General features: G+C 43.5%; 1 protein-coding gene across 1 annotated transcript in view; it reads left to right on the top strand.

Annotated features, from left to right (window-relative positions):
- LOC139394645 (2-oxoisovalerate dehydrogenase subunit beta, mitochondrial-like) overlaps positions 1-21,066 on the top strand; it is a 92,336-nt gene that overhangs the window by 17,574 nt on the left and 53,696 nt on the right. Inside the window, exons 5-8 of the mRNA XM_071142752.1 lie at positions 4,411-4,566; positions 5,623-5,731; positions 13,670-13,767; positions 15,187-15,297. Coding sequence (XP_070998853.1) covers positions 4,411-4,566; positions 5,623-5,731; positions 13,670-13,767; positions 15,187-15,297 — 474 coding nt within the window. The remainder of the gene's footprint in view (positions 1-4,410; positions 4,567-5,622; positions 5,732-13,669; positions 13,768-15,186; positions 15,298-21,066) is intronic.

Genomic DNA, 21,066 nt, shown 5'->3' on the forward strand with positions numbered 1-21,066 from the left:
AATGAATGCTTACGGGCCTGCTACTGCTCTATCAAATCATGGACTTAATTATAATATAATTAACACACAGAAATACGAGCCTTTTGGTCATTAATACGGTCAAATCCGGAAACTATCATTTCGAAAAGAAAAAGTTTATTCTTTCAGTGAAATACGGAACTGTTACGTATTTTATCTAACGGGAGGCAACCGTAAGTATACATATTGCTGTTACATTGCACAACCTTCAATGTTATGTAATCATTTTGTAAAATTTTGGCAAATGAATGGGTCTTTGTTAGGAAAAAATGGTCTTCACACAGTTCGCAACAAGCCAGCCGCCCAAACTGCTGCATATACCCTGACTCTGCTTGCACTGAACGCAAGAGAAGTGACACAATTTCCCTAGTAAATATTGCCTGCTATCAAATTTCTTTTGACTAAATATTCAGGTTTAAATATACTTCTGTGTATTGATTTTAAGAAAGGCATTGATGTTTATGGTTAGGTACATTTGTGCAACGATTGTTCTTTTTTCGCGAATGTACTTTTGTTAAATCATCACCTTTTGGAAAAGTTCAAGTAGGCTGTGATTCGATGATAAATTAACAGGCACCTCTTTGATTATATGCAACGCAGGACAAGCTCGTTAACCTAGTAATATCATCAACCATGTGTAGTTCACTAGTGATTATGTGAAGATTGATTGTTTTTTATAAAATCAGTTTAATGCTAGCTAGCAACTTACCTTGGCTCCTTGCATCCACAAGGTCCTTTTGATGCTGCACTCACGTAACAGGTGGTCAGCCTGCCACGCAGTCTCCTTGAGGATTGCAACGTAATCGGCCATAATCGGCTTCCATAAAGGCCGATTTACGATTGTTATGAAAGCCCGGCCATGCCGATTAATCGGTTGACCTGGGGCGGCAGGGTGGTTAGAGCGGCTAACCTAGTGGTTAGAGCGTTGGACTAGTAACCGGAAGGTTGCAAGTTCAAATCCCCGAGCTGACAAGGTACAAATCTGTCGTTCTGCCCCTGAACAGGCAGTTCAAGGCCGTCATTGAAAATAAGAATTTGTTCTTAACTGACTTGCCTAGTTAAATAAAGGTAAAATAAAATAAAAACCTCTAGCATTTGCTGTGCATTTGGAAAGTATTCAGACCCCTTCACTTTTTCCACATTTTATGTTGCAGCCTTATTATAAAATTGATAAAATATATATTTTTCCTCATCAATCTACACACAATACCCCATAATGACAAAGCAAAAACACGCCTTTAGACATTTTTGCAAACGTATAAAAACTCCATAAATACATTATTTACATTAGTATTCATGCCCTTTGCTATGAGACTCAATTGTGCACAAATGCACCCTGTTTCCATTGGTCATCCTTGAGCTCTTTTAACAACTTGATTGGAGTCCACTTGTGGTAAATTCAATTGATTGGACATGATTTGGAAAGGCGCACACACACCTGTCTATATAAGGTCCCACAGTTGACAGCGCATGTCAGAGCAAACACCAAGCCATGATGTCGAAGGAATTGTCCGTAGAGTTCCGAGATTTCTGGGAAAGGGTACCAAAAAATGTCTGCACCATTGAAGGTCCCCAAGAACACAGTGGCCTTCATCATTCTTAACTCATTCTTAGAGCTGGCTGCCCGGCCAAACGGAGCTGAAGGGCCTTGGTCAGGGAGGTGACCAAGAACCCAATGGTCACTCTGACAACGCTCCAGAGTTCCTCTGTGGAGATGGGAGAACCTTCCAGAAGACAACCATCTCTGTAGTACTCCAACAATCAGGCCTTTATGGTAGAGTGTCCAGACGGAAGCCACTCCTTAGTAAAAGGAACATGACAGCCCGCTTGCAGTTTGCCAAAATGCACCTAAAGGACTCAGACTATGAGAAATAAGATTCTCTGGTTTGATGAAACCAAAATGTAACTCTTTGGCCTGAATGCCAAGCGTCACCTCTGGAGGAAACCTGGCAGCATCCCTACGGTGAAGCATGGTGGTGTCAGCATCATGCTGTAGGGATGGTTTTCAGCGGCAGGGACTAGGACACTAGTCTGGATCGACCGAAAGATGAACGAAGCAAAATACAGAGCGAACCTTGATGAAAACCTGCTCAGGAGCTTAGGCTGCGGCGACGGTTCACCTTCCAACAGGACAACAACCCTAAGTACATAGCCAAGACAATGCAGGAGTGGCTTCGTGTTGAGTCTGTGAATGTCTTTGAGTGGTCCAGTCAGAGCTCGGACTTGAACCCGATCGAACATCTCTGGAGAGACCTGAAAATAGCTGTGCAGTGACGCTCCCCATCCAACCTGACAGAGCTTGAGAGGATCTGCAGAGATGAGTGTGAGAAACTCCCCAAATACAGGTGTGTCAAGCTTGTAGCGTTATACCCAAGAAGGCTGGCAGTAATCGCTGCCAAAGGTGCTTAAGCAAAGTACTGAGTAAAGGGAATACTGAATACTTACATAAATGTGATATTAATGTTTTAATACATTTGCAAAATGTATTGTCACATTGCCACCCAGACTACTTACAGTGACCCCCCCCCTTTGTTTTTACACTGCTGCTACTTACTGTTTATTATCTATAAATAGTTACTTTACCCCTACCTAAATGTACAAATGACCTCAACTAACCTTTACCCCCATACATTGACTCAGTACCAGTATCCCCTGTATATAGCCTCTTTATTTTGTTGAAACTTTTTATTCTTTACTTTAGTTTATTTAGAGAATATTTTCTTGACTCTTTTTTTTCAACTGAGTTGTTGGTTAAGGGCTTGCATTTGTATGTTAAGGTCTACACCTGTATGTTCGGCGCACGTGACAATACAATTTGATTTGAGATCGATGAGGGGGGGGGGGGGGGGGAATATTTTAATATATTTTAGAATAAGGCTGTAGCGTAATAAAATGTGGAGACAGTCAATGGGTCTGAATACTTTCTCAATGCATTGTGAATATACTCAGTGTACAAAACATTAAGAACACCTTATATTGAGTTGCCCTCAGAACAGACTCAATTTGTCGAGGCATGGAATCTACAAGGTGACAAAAGCGTTCCACAGGGATGCTGGCCCATGTTGACTCCAATGCTTGCCACCGTTGCCAGGTTTGCTGGATGTCCTTTTTGGTGGTGGACTATTCTTGATACACACTGGAAGCTGTTGAGCATGAAAAACCCATCAGCGGTGCAGTTCTTGACACAAACCGATGCACCTGGCACCTACTACCATACCGCGTTCAGAGGCACTTAAATACTTTGTCTTGCCCACTCACCCTCTGAATGGCGCACACAAACAATTCATGTCTCAAGGCTTTAAAAATATGTTTTTAACTTGCCCCCTTCATCTACACTGATTTTGAAGTGGACTTTAACAAGTGACATCAATAAGGGGTCGATCATAGCTTTCACCTGTATTCACTTCGTCAGTCTATCACGGAAAGAGCAGGTGTTCTCAATGTTTACTTCACATGTGACCCGTATTAAGACAATGCTATTGGCCTAAATTCAAGTGTTTATCCGTCTCCGTTTAACATTTATTGTGAAATCAAGTATTATGGAATGGTCCTGAACTCATGATAAGCGAAATATGAAAGCAAGTATTATTTAATAGCTTTGTAACATGAATAGATTCACATACAAGGCAGTACTGACATTAACAAAGCATAATTCTAGTCATATACATCTTAAGGTTAACTAACTTACGAGACAAAGCGTGAACTAATCAGACCTACTCCGGGCATTGGCCTTGGCAGCTCACAAAATAAAAATGTCCATACAACCTATTTCCATGGGCAGGAAGCAGGAGAAGAGCAAGAACAACAGACCTTTGTCCCATTTATTACCAGATCTATTCAAAACTCAATTGTTGACCAACCCGCAGACTCAACCAATGGTAGTAAAACTAAGATATCGCATCAAACCAGCCAACATCCTCTAGGAAGTGGGTCTCATCTATGTGTGATGACCTGGGGGGGTGGGCTGGGTAGGACAATTTAATACAGTATTGACAGAGGTCACTCTGAGCAACTACAAGTAACCATAGAGATCAGACATCCATGTAGATGTCATCTCAGTTGAATATAGAATAATACTATTGCAGCCATGTTTGGTACCTTACGCACATTTCTGTAGTCAATTCTCTGGTTTCTGTTGGAGAGGTTTGGCCCCTCTTAGGTGGGAAGGGTGTACTGGTCCTTGGGCATGGTCTTTTTGTGTTTTGCTGAGCCATTTGCCATGCAGCCGAAGGTGACGGAGAGCCATAAATTAGGGCCGAGCCTACACAATCGTGTCGTCTTAATGTTGTGGGAGACTGAGGTATTGTTAAGAATGTCTAGAGACTGAGGTATTGTTATGAATGTCTCGCTCTGACTATTATTATTCATGTATCTCGGTCTGTCTGTCTTCAGATTGTAAACGAAGCAGCCAAGTACCGCTATCGCTCCGGCAACCTATTTGACTGCGGGAACCTCACCATCCGGGCGCCGTGGGGCTGCGTGGGCCACGGCTCGCTCTACCATTCCCAGAGTCCAGAGGCCTTCTTCGCCCACTGCCCAGGCATCAAGGTTAGACACTCATCCCTATCGCCCCCCCACCCCCTCCCCCAACCCGTCCTCTACTCACTCACTTCTCCACCTCACCTGTACTCGGTACTCTTAAAGCACCGTATAACCTATTTACTTCTGCTCTGCTTGCCCCTTCCTAAACGAGCCTGTCTTTATGATCTAAGGCACACGCATCTTTTCCCCTGTATCAGTTAGCCAACCTCTCTCTTCGCTTCACTGCGCTGCACTTTGTTGCACATATTTTGGCGTAGTCTATCTCTGTGTATGTACCTTTGCTTAAACACCCACTGGTCTGTTTGGATTGTTGATTTGATGAGGGTAGAAAAAGATCTACCTCAAATTGCTATTGACCTATTCATGCACCCCCCTCCCTTAATTTCCAAACCCCGGCGGCTGCTGCATATTGCTTTACGTCCACAGCAATGACAGGGAAATTATGCACATGGACTCTCAAATCAATACCTGACTCACTGTACACCCTGGGCGGTCACCTGGGGTTCAACCGGCTGATCTGTGAGCGTGTGTGATTTAAGCTGGCATTTAATGCACGTACGCTCGGAGGGAAACGAGTGCGTGCTAAAAATGTCAAATATGATTCACCCCCCCCCCACCAACATGAAAGGAATAAAAGTCTAAAGTTCTCCTACGCAGCCAAGCACCACAGCAGCAGTTAGCGCTTTACGGCCATTGTCAGTACAGTAAACATCCTTCGTTGTCTTTTTCAAAGGTCAAGGTAATAAACACTGCAAGGGGTCCGAGAAGGCTCAAATGTCTAGCTCGGATGTAGAGGAAGCCGGCTTCTGCTTTCCACCCAATTGCACATCATCTGGGTCGTTTGTTTGCGTACCAGTTGAATAGTATGGTCTGTGTGGGTACAGAAACCCCCTATTTGCACTACTAAGTCGAGGCATGCTGTACTGTTGCCCTGGGTACACTCCCTTAATAGTTGCTGGAAACGTGCAGAAAAAGGACAACGTTATAAGAAAATGTCTGAGCAGTACAGTTCAGGTTGGCACGATAGTGTGAAAGGGTAATGTATTATGTGTTTCACTCCAGGTTGTAATACCCAGAGGTCCGGTCCAGTGTAAGGGACTGCTGCTGTCCTGCATCGCAGATCAGAACCCCTGCATATTCTTCGAGCCCAAGATCCTCTACAGAGCAGCGGGTGAGTGAAGGAGCCAATCTAACCAAGGTGATGTGTGTTTGTAGGCGAGGTGCGTTTACAACAACACGTCTATGCTCAGTTTCCTCAAGCATTCTCAATGGCCTTTTGTCAGCCTTTTCGTCTCCTTGGTGACATATGGCTTGTTATTTTTTGTGTGAGAACAGAACGGCAAACAAACTATGCCCTGTCCGATTGGCTCTGGACTGAGTGTGAGTGAGTTCACCAGATTCAATCGCAAGTGTGAACCAGCTGGTCCAAATGGGCCATAACCTGCTGACAGCCTGTGCCCTGTCATCTGGTTGGCTGTCCTCTCTGGCCTCGGGCGCCTGCCTCTAGCCTACATCGTTTTTTCGACCTTTAGAGCAGGGATAGATGATCTTCACAACTGAATGGCCTCTTATTAACCCTCTCAACCAAGCCTCTAATTTCCACACATTGATAGCTTTGGGTGATAAGAGTCAAATAAATCAAGTTGTGAGATACTCAAGCTGACTTTTTGAGAGAATGTTTTGATTAAGGCATTAGAAAGTGATTATGCCCAGAACATTATTTTTCATCTCCGGTATTGAAACCACACTGTCCAAACAAGCCTTATGTCCGTCTTTCCCTCCGTCACTTCTGGGATTGTGTTAAAACTCTGTTTAATCAAATCTCCCTTTACCATACAGGGCTCTACATACAGGGCTGCCCGCTGGCCTAGGAAGTTTTGGAGACAATCATTTTTGGAGTTTTGGAGACAAGTCAATCATCTACGTCAGTGGGCCAGTGAAAGAAATATTGTAAAAAATGCTATTTTCAATCGACACAATTGATGAAGAAACGGACACATATCCCGAAGCTGTTACTTCATTATGTTGATTATTTATGACATGCACACCACACAGCCTAGCGGAGTAATCTGTCTGGTAGTAAGAGCATGCAGCTCTCAACTGGTAGTCGTGTAAAGCAGCTCACAGAATGAATATGGCAAGACAGCCTGTGTGACTAACACTTTGCTCCATCATGGTATGCACGACACACAGACACAGACAGAAACAAACAGAACAAACCGGTTCCATGATGAAGCTCCACCAGAAATTAATTTTAGAAAAGATTTCCCTTTACTTTATTACCCTGACCTGTTCACCGGACGTGCTACCTGTCCCAGACCTGCTGTTTTCAACTGTCTAGAGACAGCAGGAGTGTTAGAGATACTCTTAATGATCTGCTATGTAAAGCCAACAGACATTGACTCCTGAGGTGCTGACTTGCTGCACCCTCGACAACTACTGTGATTATTATTATTTGACCACGCTGGTCATTTATGAACATTTGAACATCTTGGCCATGTTCTGTTATAATCTCCACCCGGCACAGCCAGAAGAGGACTGGCCATCCCTCATAGCCTGGTTCTTCTCTAGGTTTCTTCCTAGGTTTTGGCCTTTCTAGGGAGTTTTTCCTAGCCACCGTGCTTCTACACCTGCATTGCTTGCTGTTTGGGGTTTTAGGCTGGGTTTCTGCACAGCACTTTGAGAAATCAGCTAATGTAAGAAGGGCTATACTATATAAATAGATTTGATTTGATTATCTTTCGTTATGATTCGTCCAGTTGTAGCATGTGATTTCACACTGTAGCCCAATGGTGGTTTTAGCTGAGGTTTTTGTTACACATTTATTTAAAAAAAAATAATTTGTGGTGGGCAATAGGGAGCGACGCCATCGTATATCATGTACATAGTCACGATAGGACAGGTTGATATAGCCCAATCCTACATGGCGTAACAAAGTAAACAGAGAGGCAACACACAATAGGCAGTAGTTATATGACTAACTATGAATAACAGTATACATGTCACGCAACTCACTTGGTGCACGCACACCATCCCACATGTCCACGGAGATATATGGAGGAGTCCAGTTGTGTTGGGCAGGGCTGAGGTGCAGGAGCTTGCTTGAAGGAGACTGTGTAGTGTGAGACCTGGAGAGTCAGAAGGGTGTCCGGCCCCCTAGCAACTGACCTAGCTACTTGGTTGGCAACCAATCAGGGCCGGGTCACACGGGTCAGAGAGTTTGAGAGGTCAGTTTATGGTACCCATAGACTTTCAGACAGTTATTGACCATACGTTGGTTTATCCCATTTATCCCAACAACAACTCTGCTGTTTGTTTGTGTGCTTTTTCTTGGCCAGGTCGCAGTTGTAAATGAGAACTAAATGAGGCCTACCTGGTTAAATAAAGGTAAAATTAAAAATTAAAAGTGTTACAAATTCCCTAACAGTGCCTCTTATCAGCACCTCACAACCCTTTCAAATTGCACACTCCACTCCCCATCCAACCAGGAGTGGAATAGAAAATAAAAAAAATCTATATACAGTGTGTGGAAATGTAGTAAGATTATATGGGGATGAGGTGGGCTAGTTACAGATGGGCTGTGTACAGGTGGAATGATCGGTAAGCTGCTCTGACAGCTGATGCTTAAAGTTAGTGAGGGAGATAGAAGTCTCCAGCTTCAGTGACTTTTGCAGTTCGTTCCAGTCATTGGCAGCAGAGAACTGGAAGGCCAAAGGAGGTGTTGGCTTTGGGGATGACCAGTGAAATGTACCTGCTGGAGCGTCTGCTACGGCTGAGTGTTGCTATGGTGACCAGTGAGCTGAGATAAGGCGGGGCTTTACCTTGCAAAGACTTATAGATGACCTGGAGCCAGTGGGTTTGGAGATGAATATGTAGAGGGGGTCATCCAACGAGAGCATACAGGTCGCAGTGGTGGGTAGTATATGGGGCTTTGGTGACAGACTGCATCCAGTTTGCCGAGGTAGAGTGTTGGAGGCTATTTTGTAAATGACATTGCCGAAGTCAGGATCGGTAGGATAGTCAGTTTTACGAGGGTATGTTTAGCAGCATAAGTGAAGGAGGCTTTGTTGCGAAATAGGAATCCAATTCTAGATTTCATTTTAGATTGGAGATGCTTAATGTGAGTCTGGAAGGAGAGTTTACAGTATTTGTAGTTGTCCACGTATTCTAAGTCAGAGCCATCCAGAGAAGCGATGCTAGATGGACGGGGGGGTGCGGGCAGCGATCGGTTGAAGAGCATGCATTTAGTTTTCCTTGCATTTAAAGAGCAGTTGGAGGCCACGGAAAGAGTGTTGCATGGAATTGAAGCTCGTCTGGAGGTTTGTTAACACAGTGGCCAAAGAAGGGCCTGAAGTATACAGAATGGTGTTGTCTGCATAGAGGTGGGTCGGAGAATCACCAGCAGCAAGAGCGACATCATTGATATATACAGAACACTATGCAACATTCTGCTAAATGCGTATAGCTATGCTGTCATCAACGTGCAGTTTATGATGTAGTCATTAGGTTAGCGTGAGTGTATGCTTCCAAGTTGTAGAATATAGGATATGTGTCGACTCATTTTGCACCTCTGCCATTTCTATGCATGTCTGAAGTGTTATTGCCTCAAGTGCAGGGGTCTCCTATTACATTCAACCCAGGGTTGATATTTCCTTGGGGGGAGAATATAGAGAATATAGTTTTAAATAATGTCTCCACTGCAAATTGACCGCGAGAATCCCAAACAGATATAGTATTTGACAGAAACAGAATCATTTCCAACCTTGATTACATTGCGATACGATCACATATGCCTCTGTATTTATGCGTGGGAATAGTCGTGAACTTCCTAAATTAAAATAACTCTGATTTTCCTGGTGATTTTAGTCTTTATGTCCAAAGACAAATATTTTATTTTTGCTCAAAGAACTTGGGGGGGGGGGGGGGTCAAATTTGGCCTGTGGGCAGCCTATTGGAAAACCCAGCTCTAGTCAGACAGTAAAATGGTGAGGTGAACTGTTAGTCACAGTAATGTGGTTTAACAATCAAGTTGAATTCCACCTCTTTAGGGCCTGCAAGGATATGATGTTTCAGTTTTGCAATGTTCTTGGCACAGAAAATCAGTTGCCACATTTATTTTTCCACTCCTTATCTTTATTTTGGATGTCAAATTGTGTTTGATGCTTCTCAGGAAGTCAAGAGCAGCCTTTTTTCCTACTGCAGAGTAAATCATGAGTCATGACACTTACTGTCTGTCTCTCAAAATGTGAATGAAGTAACGCCAGTTATATCCCTCAACAAAACCTTAAATCTTTTTTTTCTGTAGGGTTTGTTGTTTCATTTTCAGATGGACTAAACCCAGTTACTTGGAAGTACAGTGGGGTATGCAGGTCCACATTGTGTACAGTGTCTATGGCTCAGTGAGACAATCAAACTTTGTCAGAGAGGGAGAGATTCTGTGTGTTTCTGTGAGGAGAAAGACTCACTCTTGTCTGACTGAAATAGTTCCATGGTATACCACCTAATGGATATTTCTCTCCTTTCCTCTTCTCAAAATATCTTCTAGCTATGTTTCCCATAGCGAAATGACTACATCCACCCCCCCAACAATCGCTCGTCTGTTTCCCACAGGGTTCTCAGAACTGGTAGCAGTTAGGGAATGACTTTAATTTCCGAAAAGTGCAGAAAGCACTACCTCGTGCCGGGTCCTAATCCCTCTGAGCGATGCTTGTTTGGATGATGAGGTCATGTAATGTTTTTTGTTGAAGCAGTCATTTTATTTTCTTACCAGCCAGAGGGGATGGAACCACAAGGACTGGCTTCATCAGGACCGTAGTTACAGTTGAAGTCGGAAGTTTACATACACTTGGGTTGGAGTCATTAAAACAATTTTTTTCAACCACTCCACACATTTCTTGTTAACAAACTTTAGTTTTGGCAAGTCGGTTAGGACATATACTTTGCAAGTAATTTTTCCAACAATTGTTTACAGACAGATTATTTCACTTATTGTATCACAATTCCAGTGGGTCAGAAGTTTACATACACTAAGTTGACTGCCTTTAAACAGCTTGGAAAATTCCAGAAAATTATGTCATGGCTTTAGAAGCTTCTGATAGGCTAATTGACATAATTTGAGTCAATTGGAGGTGTACCTGTGGATGTATTTCAAGGCCTACCTTCAAACTCAGTGGCTCTTTGCTTGACATCATGGGAAAATCCCCCAAAAATCAGCCAAGACCTCAGAAAAACAATTGTAGATCTCCACAAGTCTGGTTCATCCTTGGGAGCAATTGCCAAAAGCCTGAAGGTACCACGTTCATCTGTACAAACAATAGTACGCAAGTATAAACACCATGAGACCATGCAGCCGCCATACCACTCAGGAAGGAGACGCGTTCTGTGTCCTAGAGATGAACGCACTTTGGTGTGAAAAGTGCAAATTAATTCCAGAACAACAGCAAAGGACTTTGGGACGATGCTGGAGGAAACGGGTACAAAAGTATCTATATCCACAGTAGAACGAGTCCTATATTGATGTAACCTGAATGGCCGCTCAGCAAGGAAGAAGCCACTGCTCCTAAACCACCATTTAAAAAGCCAGACTGTTTGCAACTGCACATGGGGACAAAGATCATACTTTTTTGGTGGAATGTCCACTGGTCCGATGAAACAGGAATAGAACTGTTTGGCCATAATGACCATCGTTATGTTTGGAGGAAAAAGGAGGAGGCTTGCAAGCCGAAGAACACCGTCCCAACCTTGAAGCACATGGGGGTGGCAGCATCATGTTGTGGGGGTGCTTTGCTGCAGGAGGGACTGCTGCACTTCACAAAATAGATGGCATCATGAGGAAGGAAAATTATGTGGATATATTGAAGCAACATCTCAAGACATCAGTCAGGAAGTTAAAGCTTGGTCGCAAATGGGTCTTCCAAATGGACAATGACCCCAAGCATACTTCCAAAATTGTGGCAAAATGGCTTAAGGACAACACAGTCAAGGTATTGGAGTGGCCATCACGAAGCCCTGACCTCAATCCTATAGAAAATGTGATATTTCACATTCTTAAAATAAAGTGGTGATCCCAAGACAAGGAATTTTTAGTAGGACTAAATGTCAGGAATTGTGAAAAATGGAGTTTAGATGTATTTTGCTCAGGTGTATGTAAACTTCTGACTTCAACTGTAAATGTAGGTTAGTTAGTGACAGAGTGCCAATATTAAGATCATATTTTTTTATGAAGACTTATACATCACTGTTGTCACGTGATCTCATGATCTCACAGCTGGTTGTTGAGTGGACTTCCTTTAAGTGAATTGGGTACTTTATTCTGAACAAGACAATCACCCCCTGACATTGGTCTTCTTGAGTAAGATTGGTCACAACTACTGTAAAATGACTGCTGTGTCACGGCCTGAAACGGGGAAGCTGTGTACAGCAGAAGAGGTTGATGAAATTCCACTATATAAAGATCCCTGAATCCAGTCACCAGCAGCTCACTCGTTTGTTCGATGGTGGCAGGGGTTTTACTTGATGCTTGTTGTTGCTTTCTGTGTAAGCTTAATTTAGTAGATTCTGGAAAAACCTACGTATTTCAGCTTATTGTATGATTACGTATTATAAGCATCTCAAGATGTTCCGAGAGAGAGATCGTTTGAAATTCCGTTTCTGGAGTTTATTTTTATTTTGAAAGAGTGCATTTTTTCTTTTTCCAATTCCACATCTTTCTGAATCACCCTGATGATTAGATGACTTGCTCTGAGAGATACTGATTAACCAAAAATAAACGCCCTCCCATCCCTGACATCACTTAAATCTGGAAGCCATTTAATTGTAAATAAATGTCCCATGTGGCCTATAGGTGAATCTATCATTCACACCCCATTCAATCCATGATTCCTTTGAACCATGTACCAGCACACACACTGACTTCAGGATTGGGTTGGGGAAGGCTTGCAAGAGGGAGCTCTTTTCACTCGTTTGAAACTCCTGCCCGAAACTTGAAGTCGGCAGCCTGTTTCTTAACCTCTAGAGGGAGAATGGGTGGAAGTCATTCCGACTGTTCTGGGAAGTATATTGTGGAGTTGGAAAACCGTAATGTCGCCCTTGAGTATCAATAGTACGCCCAAAGACCGTTGCAGTTCATGTGTTACCATGCAAGAGACTTTTTAAAGAGCACCCGTCTCCCCACTTAACACCCACACACACACACTTTCTGAAGCGTGTATGATGAGCACCAAAGACCTGTGTAATGTAGTTACCACAACTACATAAATAGGCCATGTTGGTGCCTCCGGTGTTTTGCCACCAAGTGTTTATGAACTCCAAGATTTCTACAAATAGGGTGCCAAAGGGTTAGTCTCTTTTGGAAAGGATCCAAGAGAAAGTCCGATGCATGAATATAATGTCCCTTGTGTGTGGAGCACATTTTGAACTATATCCCATCCCACAAATGTTTTGTTGTCCACATTGATCATTGATTGTCAGTGCAATAATTGTTAGTGCAATAATTGATTGTATTATTTATTATTATAATAATTAATAATGTAAGTAATAGTAATAATATTTGCCATTCAGCAGACGCTGTTATCCAATGCAACTTAGTCATGTGTGCATACATTTTATGGATTGGGGGTACAGAGGACCATAGCGAGGCGCACACAAGGCTCCGCGTGATTGATGAGGTCTGGAAAAAGCATCTCAAATGGGCCAGAGACTTTGTTCCTAACTGGAAGCACAGATTGTAGGCTTTCATTTGTGAGTGTGCCGGTCATTTCCCTTGTCACCCTCTCCATCATTGAGCTCTACGGGCGGTTATGGACCATCGTTTGACAGAGCAACCACAGTTGGCCATAACAGAGTGATTGATGTGTGTTCGGGATTGACCCCCCCAATCATATTCCTGTCGTGTGTAGTACTGTAGTTGCATATGTGTATCAGGTCATGTTGGCCGTACATTTAAGATATTCTCCTTCACTGGACTGATTTGCAAGATTAACTTCCACCATAGGGTTTTCACCTGTCAAGTCATTTACAATCTGTGCAAATGAAGGAGAGGAGATGAGAGTACCGGTTTTGAAACAATTGAGAGAAAGGTTGTTTGTTTTTTTCTTTGTTTGTTTTGCAGTGGAGCAGGTCCCTACAGAGGCCTACACCATCCCACTTTCGCAGGCCGAGGTTATACAGGAAGGAAGTGACGTCACTCTGGTCGCGTGGGGAACACAGGTGAGACGTGGAAGAAGGAGCCATGGGTTGATTCTACATACTCGAGCCATAGAGGAGATGGAGCTATATATCCATCTATGACTGTGCATGAGTCATGACCTTAGCCAGAAGTCATTGTTTATGGTTTGGAGGCGGGCAGAGGTAGGGACATCCGCGTTACGTCTTCGGTCTTTGACATTTTTAAGCCGACGAGCCATGGATTAACTCCTAGCTCCATCACAAGCCCACGCCTCTCAACAGGGGCTTTCTCACCAGGGGTTGGTGGTTTATCGTGTCGACACTGACGTCTCCGTTGGCCCGACGCTGCTCCACGGTGTTAACAGTCCACGTCTACACAAGGCCTTCCGTTGTCTTCAACTCCTGTCCCCCTGATTTTATTTTCCTCAGGAGAGGATTATGGTCTCTATAGCGCTCTTGGTATCGTTGCCCCTTACAAAGATTCTGCTCGCCCACTTAACGGGCTTAACCCACCCAGAAAAATAGACTAATGTAGGTACAGCTGAAAAGCAGAGGGGGGTCTAATCCTGAGGGCCGGGAATGACTGGGAAATCATCTCCATCAAAGCTGTCACTTTGCAAAGATGAAAAAGACACCCAAGTAGTCCAAATCTGGGCTTTTTAAAATGCCACCCCATTACTTCGGTAATCCATCAGCCCTCCATGGACGAGTGAAAAGAAAACAACTCCCAGCGAGTGGAGCGGTCGGAACCGCGCCTGGAACCTGCATTGAAGGCTTCCTAATGGACGAAACAGAGGGGTTCATTTTGCTAGTCCTACTGTTATATTGTAAAGTTTCATTTTATTGCACACTTTAAACCTGTTCATGTCTTGACAGAAGTACTAGGCTCTGTCGTTGCTTATTCAGTGTATTAGTTGCAATATTCAGTGTATTAGTACTCATTTCTAGCATGGTTGACTAAAACCAGAATATTTATCTTTTTAATATGCCTGTTGTCGAATCTTGTCTAAATGGGTTAGAAGTTTATAGATCGCTGTGTTTCTTTTTTTTTTGTCAATTGGCTGTCTGGTTATGACTCATGACTATCACCCAAGACACACACATGAATAGATTTAGTTCATTAACCCTCACACACATTCATAGACTCACTCAAAGCCCTGATGCACGACTTGGGGATAATAACGATGGAGCCAGTATGTCCTGCTGTGAGATTGCCGATGATTCACAGGCACAGCAGTCATTATCTGGAAACATACAGCTTTCTAATCTGCCAATAAACATGTAGTCTATCCAAGCAACTTCCTTCATTAGTCCAAACTGACTTGAAAGTTAATAAGGGGTGCTGTGTAGTGGTTTTCTGCTGATTCTAAAAGGGTTCTTGATGGTATTATAAAATCTTCTAATATCCATTGTGGATTAGAATGGAATGCACGGTCTTGATCGCTGACTCCTGCCTTACAGATCCATGTGCTGAGGGAAGTGGCCAACATGGCTCAGGAGAAACTGGGTGTGTCCTGCGAACTCATAGATCTACAGACCATCTTGCCTTGGGACACTGAGACCGTTTGCAAGGTAAGACGCATGCTAGGCTATATAATTTGTGTACACACACACTCAGGATTGGGTAGGTTACTTTCTAAATGTAAATACGTTAGTTACTAGTCGTTAGCAGAAATTGTTAGCAGTAGTTTAACTTTTGGATTACCCAAACTCAGTAACGTAATCTGATTACTTTTAGATTGCTTTCCCCTTAAGGCATAAGATATGTAGCTCTTAGGCTACATCGCTGCTATCGTCCTTACCCTTAGCGTTTATTTAGATTGGATCATCTTTGGATGCCGACAGCTGTTGCACTGTTGGAAGACATGGCTTGGACTGTAGGCTTCAAAATCCTATTCCTGCGATCCATCAAACGCATTTGGTGTGTCATCATAGTGATCTCTGATTTACTGTCAGACTTAAACTTGAAAAAATTAATTGCTGACGAGTATTTCTGTCTAATAAAGCCCTTTTGTGGGGAAAAACTCTTGCTGATTGGCTGGGCCTGGCTCCCCAGTGGCTGGGCCTGGCTCCCCAGTGGCTGGGCCTGGCTCCCCAGTGGCTGGGACTATGCCCTCCCAGGCACACTCTTGGCTGCACACTCTTGGCTGCACCCCTGCCCAGTCATGTGAAATCCATAGATTAGGGCCTAATTTATTTATTTCAATTGACTGATTTCCATATTTGAACTGTAACTCAGTAAAATCTTTGAAATTGTTGCATGTTTAGTTTTGTTCAGTGTAGTTGATGATCCCTGCAGTAGACTGTCTAATTTAGCACTTAAATTGCCCTTCTATGTGGCACAGAAACCATGTTATTTTTCTCTACAGTGCAGTTTCTGCCATTCGTGATTGATTGAATTCCAACTTAGGGCTGTATTTCAACATTGTCGCACGATTAAAGTAACTGTAGGAGAGGAGGTGAGCGAGGCCTGTATTTTATTTTAATTCATAAAACCATGAAAAGCTGAATGTCTTCAGTCAATAAGTATTCAGCCCCTGTTATGGCAAGCCAAAATAACTTCAGGAGTAAAGATTTGCTAAACAAGTCCCTTGATCAGTTGCATGGACATTAAACTTTTTTTTTATGACTACCTCATCTCTGTACCTCACACATACATACAATTATCTGTAAGGTCCCTCAGTCGAGCAGTGGATTTCAAATTCAACCACACAGATTAAACCACAAAGACCAGGTAGGTTTTCCAATGCCTTGCAAAGAAGGGCACCTGTTGGTAGATGGAAAAAATAAAGCAGACATTGAATGTCCCTTTACACTTTGGATGGCGTATTAATACACCCAGTCACTACAGAGATACAGGCGTCCTTCCTAACTCAGTTTCTGGAAAGGAAGGAAAACGCTCAGGGATTTCACTATGAGGCCAATGGTGACTTTATTTTATTTATTTCACCTTTATTTAACCAGGTAGGCAAGTTGAGATCAAATCAAATTTATTTATATAGCTCTTCGTACATCAGCTGATATCTCAAAGTGCTGTACAGAAACCCAGCCTAAAAACCCAAACAGCAAGCAATGCAGGTGTAGAAGCACGGTGGCTAGGAAAAACTCCCTAGAAAGGCCAGAACATAGCCTGGTTCCTCTCTAGGTTTCTTCCTATGTGGGGTGGCCAGTCCTCTTCTGGCTGTGCCGGGTGGAGATTATAACAGAAAATGGCCAAGATGTTCAAATGTTCATAAATGACCAGTATGGTCAAATAATAATAATAATAATAATCACAGGCAGAACAGTTGAAACTGGAGCAGCAGCACGGCCAGGTGGACTGGGGACAGCAAGGAGTCATCATGTCAGGTAGTCCTGAGGCATGGTCCTAGGGCTCAGGTCCTCCGAGAGAGAGAAAGAAAGAATTAGAGAGAGCATACTTAAATTCACACAGGACACCGGATAGGACAAGAGAAGTACTCCAGATATAACAAACTGACCCTAGCCCCCCGACACAAACTACTGCAGCATAAATACTGGAGGCTGAGACAGGAGGGGTCAGGAGACACTGTGGCCCCATCCGATGACACCCCCGAACAGGGCCAAACAGGAAGGATATAACCCCACCCACTTTGCCAAAGCACAGTCCCCCCACCACTAGAGGGATATCTTCAACCACCAACTTACCATCCTGAGACAAGGCCGAGTATAGCCCAGAAAGATCTCCGCCACGGCACAACCCAAGGGGGGGGCGCCAACCCAGACAGGAAGATCACATAAGTGACTCAACCCACTCAAGTGATGCACCACTCCTAGGGACGGTAATGAAAGAGCCCTAGTAAAGCCAGTGACTCAGCCCCTGTAATAGGGTTAGAGGCAGAGAATCCCAGTGGAAAGAGGGGAACCGGCCAGGCAGAGACAGCAAGGGCGGTTCGTTGCGCCAGAGCCTTTCCGTTCACCTTCACACTCCTAGGCCAGACTACACTCAATCATATGACCCACTGAAGAGATGAGTCTTCAGTAAAGACTGAGTTTGCGTCTCTCACATGGGTAGGCAGACCATTCCATAAAAATGGAGCTCTATAGGAGAAAGCCCTACATCCAGCTGTTTGCTTAGAAATTCTAGGGACAATTAGGAGGCCTGCGTCTTGTGACCGTAGCGTACGTGTAGGTATGTACGGCAGGACCAAATCAGAGACATAGGTAGGAGCAAGCCCATGTAATGCTTTGTAGGTTAGCAGTAAAACCTTAAAATCAGCCCTTGCCTTAACCGGAAGCCTGTGTAGGGAGGCTAGCACTGGAGTAATATGATCAAAATTTTTGTTTCTAGTCAGGATCCTAGCAGCCGTATTTAGCACTAACTGAAGTTTATTTAGTGCTTTATCTGGGTAGCCGGAAAGTAGAGCATTGCAGTAGTCTAACCTAGAAGTGACAAAAGCATGGATTCATTTTTCTGCATCATTTTTGGACAGAAAGTTACATAGATGGAAAAAAGCTGTTCTTGAAACAGTCTTGATATGTTCTTCAAAAGAGAGATCAGGGTCCAGAGTAACGCCGAGGTCCTTCAGTTTTATTTGAGACGACTACAACCATAAAGATTAATTGTCAGATTCAACAGAAGATCTCTTTGTTTCTTGGGCTCTAGAACAAGCATCTCTGTTTTGTCCGAGTTTAAAAGTAGAAAGTTTGCAGCCATCCACTTCCTTATGTCTGAAACACAGACTACTAGCGAGGGCAATTTTGGGGCTTCACCATGTTTCATTGAAATGTACAGCTGTGTGTCATCCGCATAGCAGTGAAAGTTAACATTATGTTTTCGAATGACATCCCCAAGATGTAAAATATATAGTGAAAACAATAGTGTTCCTAAAACGGAACCTTGAGGAACACCGAAATTTACAGTTGATTTGTCAGAGGACAAACCATTCAGAGACAAACTGATATGTTTCCGACAGATAAGATCTACACCAGGCCAGAACTTGTCCGTGTAGACCAATTTGGGTTTCCAATCTCTCCAAAAGAATGTGGTGATCGATGGTATCAAAAGCAGCACTAAGGTCTAGGAGCACGAGGACAGATGCAGAGCCTCGGTCTGATGCCATTAAAAGGTAATTTACCACCTTCAGAAGTGCTGTCTCAGTGCTATGATGGGGTCTAAAAACCAGACTGAAGCATTTCGTATACATTGTTTGTCATCAGGAAGGCATTGAGTTGCTGCGCAACAGCCTTTTCTAAAAATGTTGAGAGGAATGGAAGATTCGATATAGGCCGATTTTTAGTTTTTTATATTTTCTGGGTCAAGGTTTGGCTTTTTCAAGAGGCTTTATTACTGCCACTTTTAGTGAGTTTGGTACACATCTGTTGGATAGAAAGCCGTTTATTATGTTCAACATAGGCGGGCCAAGCACAGGAAGCAGCTCTTTCAGTAGTTTAGTTGGAATAGGGTCCAGTATGCAGCTTGAAGGTTTAGAGGCCATGATTATTTTCATCATTGTGTCAAGAGATATAGTACTAAAACACTTGAGTGTCTCTCTTGATCCTGGGTCCTGGTAGAGTTGTGCAGACTCAGGACAACTGAGCTTTGAAGGAATACGCAGATTTAAAGAGGAGTCCGTAATTTGCTTTCTAATAATCATGATATTTTCCTCAAAGAAGCTTTTTAGTTAGCTTTGCGACAGTATCAAAAAGGAATTTCGGATTGTTCTTATTTTCCTCAATTAAGTTGGAAAAATAGAATGATCGAGCGGCAGTAAGGGCTCTTCGAAGTTCTCATTTACAATTGCGACCTGGCCAAGATAAAGCAAAGCAGTTCGACACATACAACAACACAGAGTTACACATGGAGTAAAACAAAAATACAGTCAATAATACAATAGAAAAATAAATCTATATACAATGTGAGCAAATGAGGTGAGATAAGGGCGGTAAAGGCAAAAAAAGGCCATGGTGGCGAAGTAAATACAATATAGCAAGTAAAACACTGGAACGGTAGATTTGCAGTGGAAGAATGTGCAAAGTAGAACTAGAAATAATGGGGTGCAAAGGAGCAAAATAAATACAGTAGGGGAAGAGGTAGTTGTTTGGGCTAAATTATAGATGGGCTATGTACAGGTGCAGTAATCTGTGAGCTGCTCTGACAGCTGGTGTTTAAAGTTAGTGAGGGAGATAAGTGTTTCCAGTTTCAGAGATTTTTGTAGTTTGTTCCAGTCATTGACAACAGAGAACTGGAAGGAGATGCGGCCAAAGGAGGAATTGGTTTTGGGGGTGACCAGAGAGATATACCTGCTCGAGCGCGTGCTACAGGTGGGTGCTGGCTGTTATGGTGACCAGCGAGCTGAGATAAGGGGGAGCTTTACCTAGCAGGGTCTTGTAGATGACCTGGAGCCAGTGGGCTTGGCGACGAGTATGAAGCGAGGGCCAGTCAACGAGAGCGTACAGGTCGCAGTGGTGGGTAGTATATGGGGCTTTGGTGACAAAACGGATGGCACTGTGATAGACTGCATCCAATTTATTGAGTAGGGTATTGGAGGCTATTTTGTAAATTACATCGCCGAAGTCGAGGATTGGTAGGATGGTCAGTTTTATGAGGGTATGTTTGGCAGCATGAGTGAAGGATGCTTTGTTGCGAAATAGGAAGCTAATTCTAGATTTAACTTTGGATGGGAGATTCTTATTGTGAGTCTGGAAGGAGAGTTTACAGTCTAACCAGACACCTAGGTATTTGTAGTTGTCCACATATTCTAAGTCAGAACCATCTAGAGTAGTGATCCTGGACGGGCAGGCAGGTGCAGGCAGTGATCGGTTGAAAAGCATGCATTTAGTTTTACTTGTATTTAAGAGCAGTTGGAGGCCACGGAAGGAGAGTTGTATGGCATTGAAGCTCGTCTGGAGGGTTGTGTCCAAAGAAGGGCCAGAAGTATACAGAATGGTGTCGTCTGCGTAGAGTTGGATCAGAGACTCACCAGCAGCAAGAGCAACATCATTGATGTATACAGAGAAGAGAGTCGGCCCAAGAATTGAACCCTGTGCACCCACATAGAGACTGCCAGAGGTCCGGACAACAGGCCCTCCAATATGACACACTGAACTCTGTCTGAGAAGTAGTTGGTGAACCAGGCGAGGCAATCATTTGAGAAACCAAGGCTATCGAGTCTGCCGATGAGGATATGGTGATTGACAGAGTCGAAAGCCTTGGCCAGGTTGATGAATACGGCTGCACAGTAATGTCTCTTATCGATGGCGGTTATGATGTCGTTTAGGACCTTGAGCGTGGCTGAGGTGCACCCATGACCAGCTCTGAAACCAGATTGCGTAGCGGAGAAGGTACGGTGGGATTCGAAATGGTCGGTAATCTGTTTGTTG

This window comes from Oncorhynchus clarkii, chromosome 3 (genome assembly GCF_045791955.1).
Source record: "Oncorhynchus clarkii lewisi isolate Uvic-CL-2024 chromosome 3, UVic_Ocla_1.0, whole genome shotgun sequence".
In the NCBI taxonomy this organism is placed as follows: domain Eukaryota; kingdom Metazoa; phylum Chordata; class Actinopteri; order Salmoniformes; family Salmonidae; genus Oncorhynchus; species Oncorhynchus clarkii.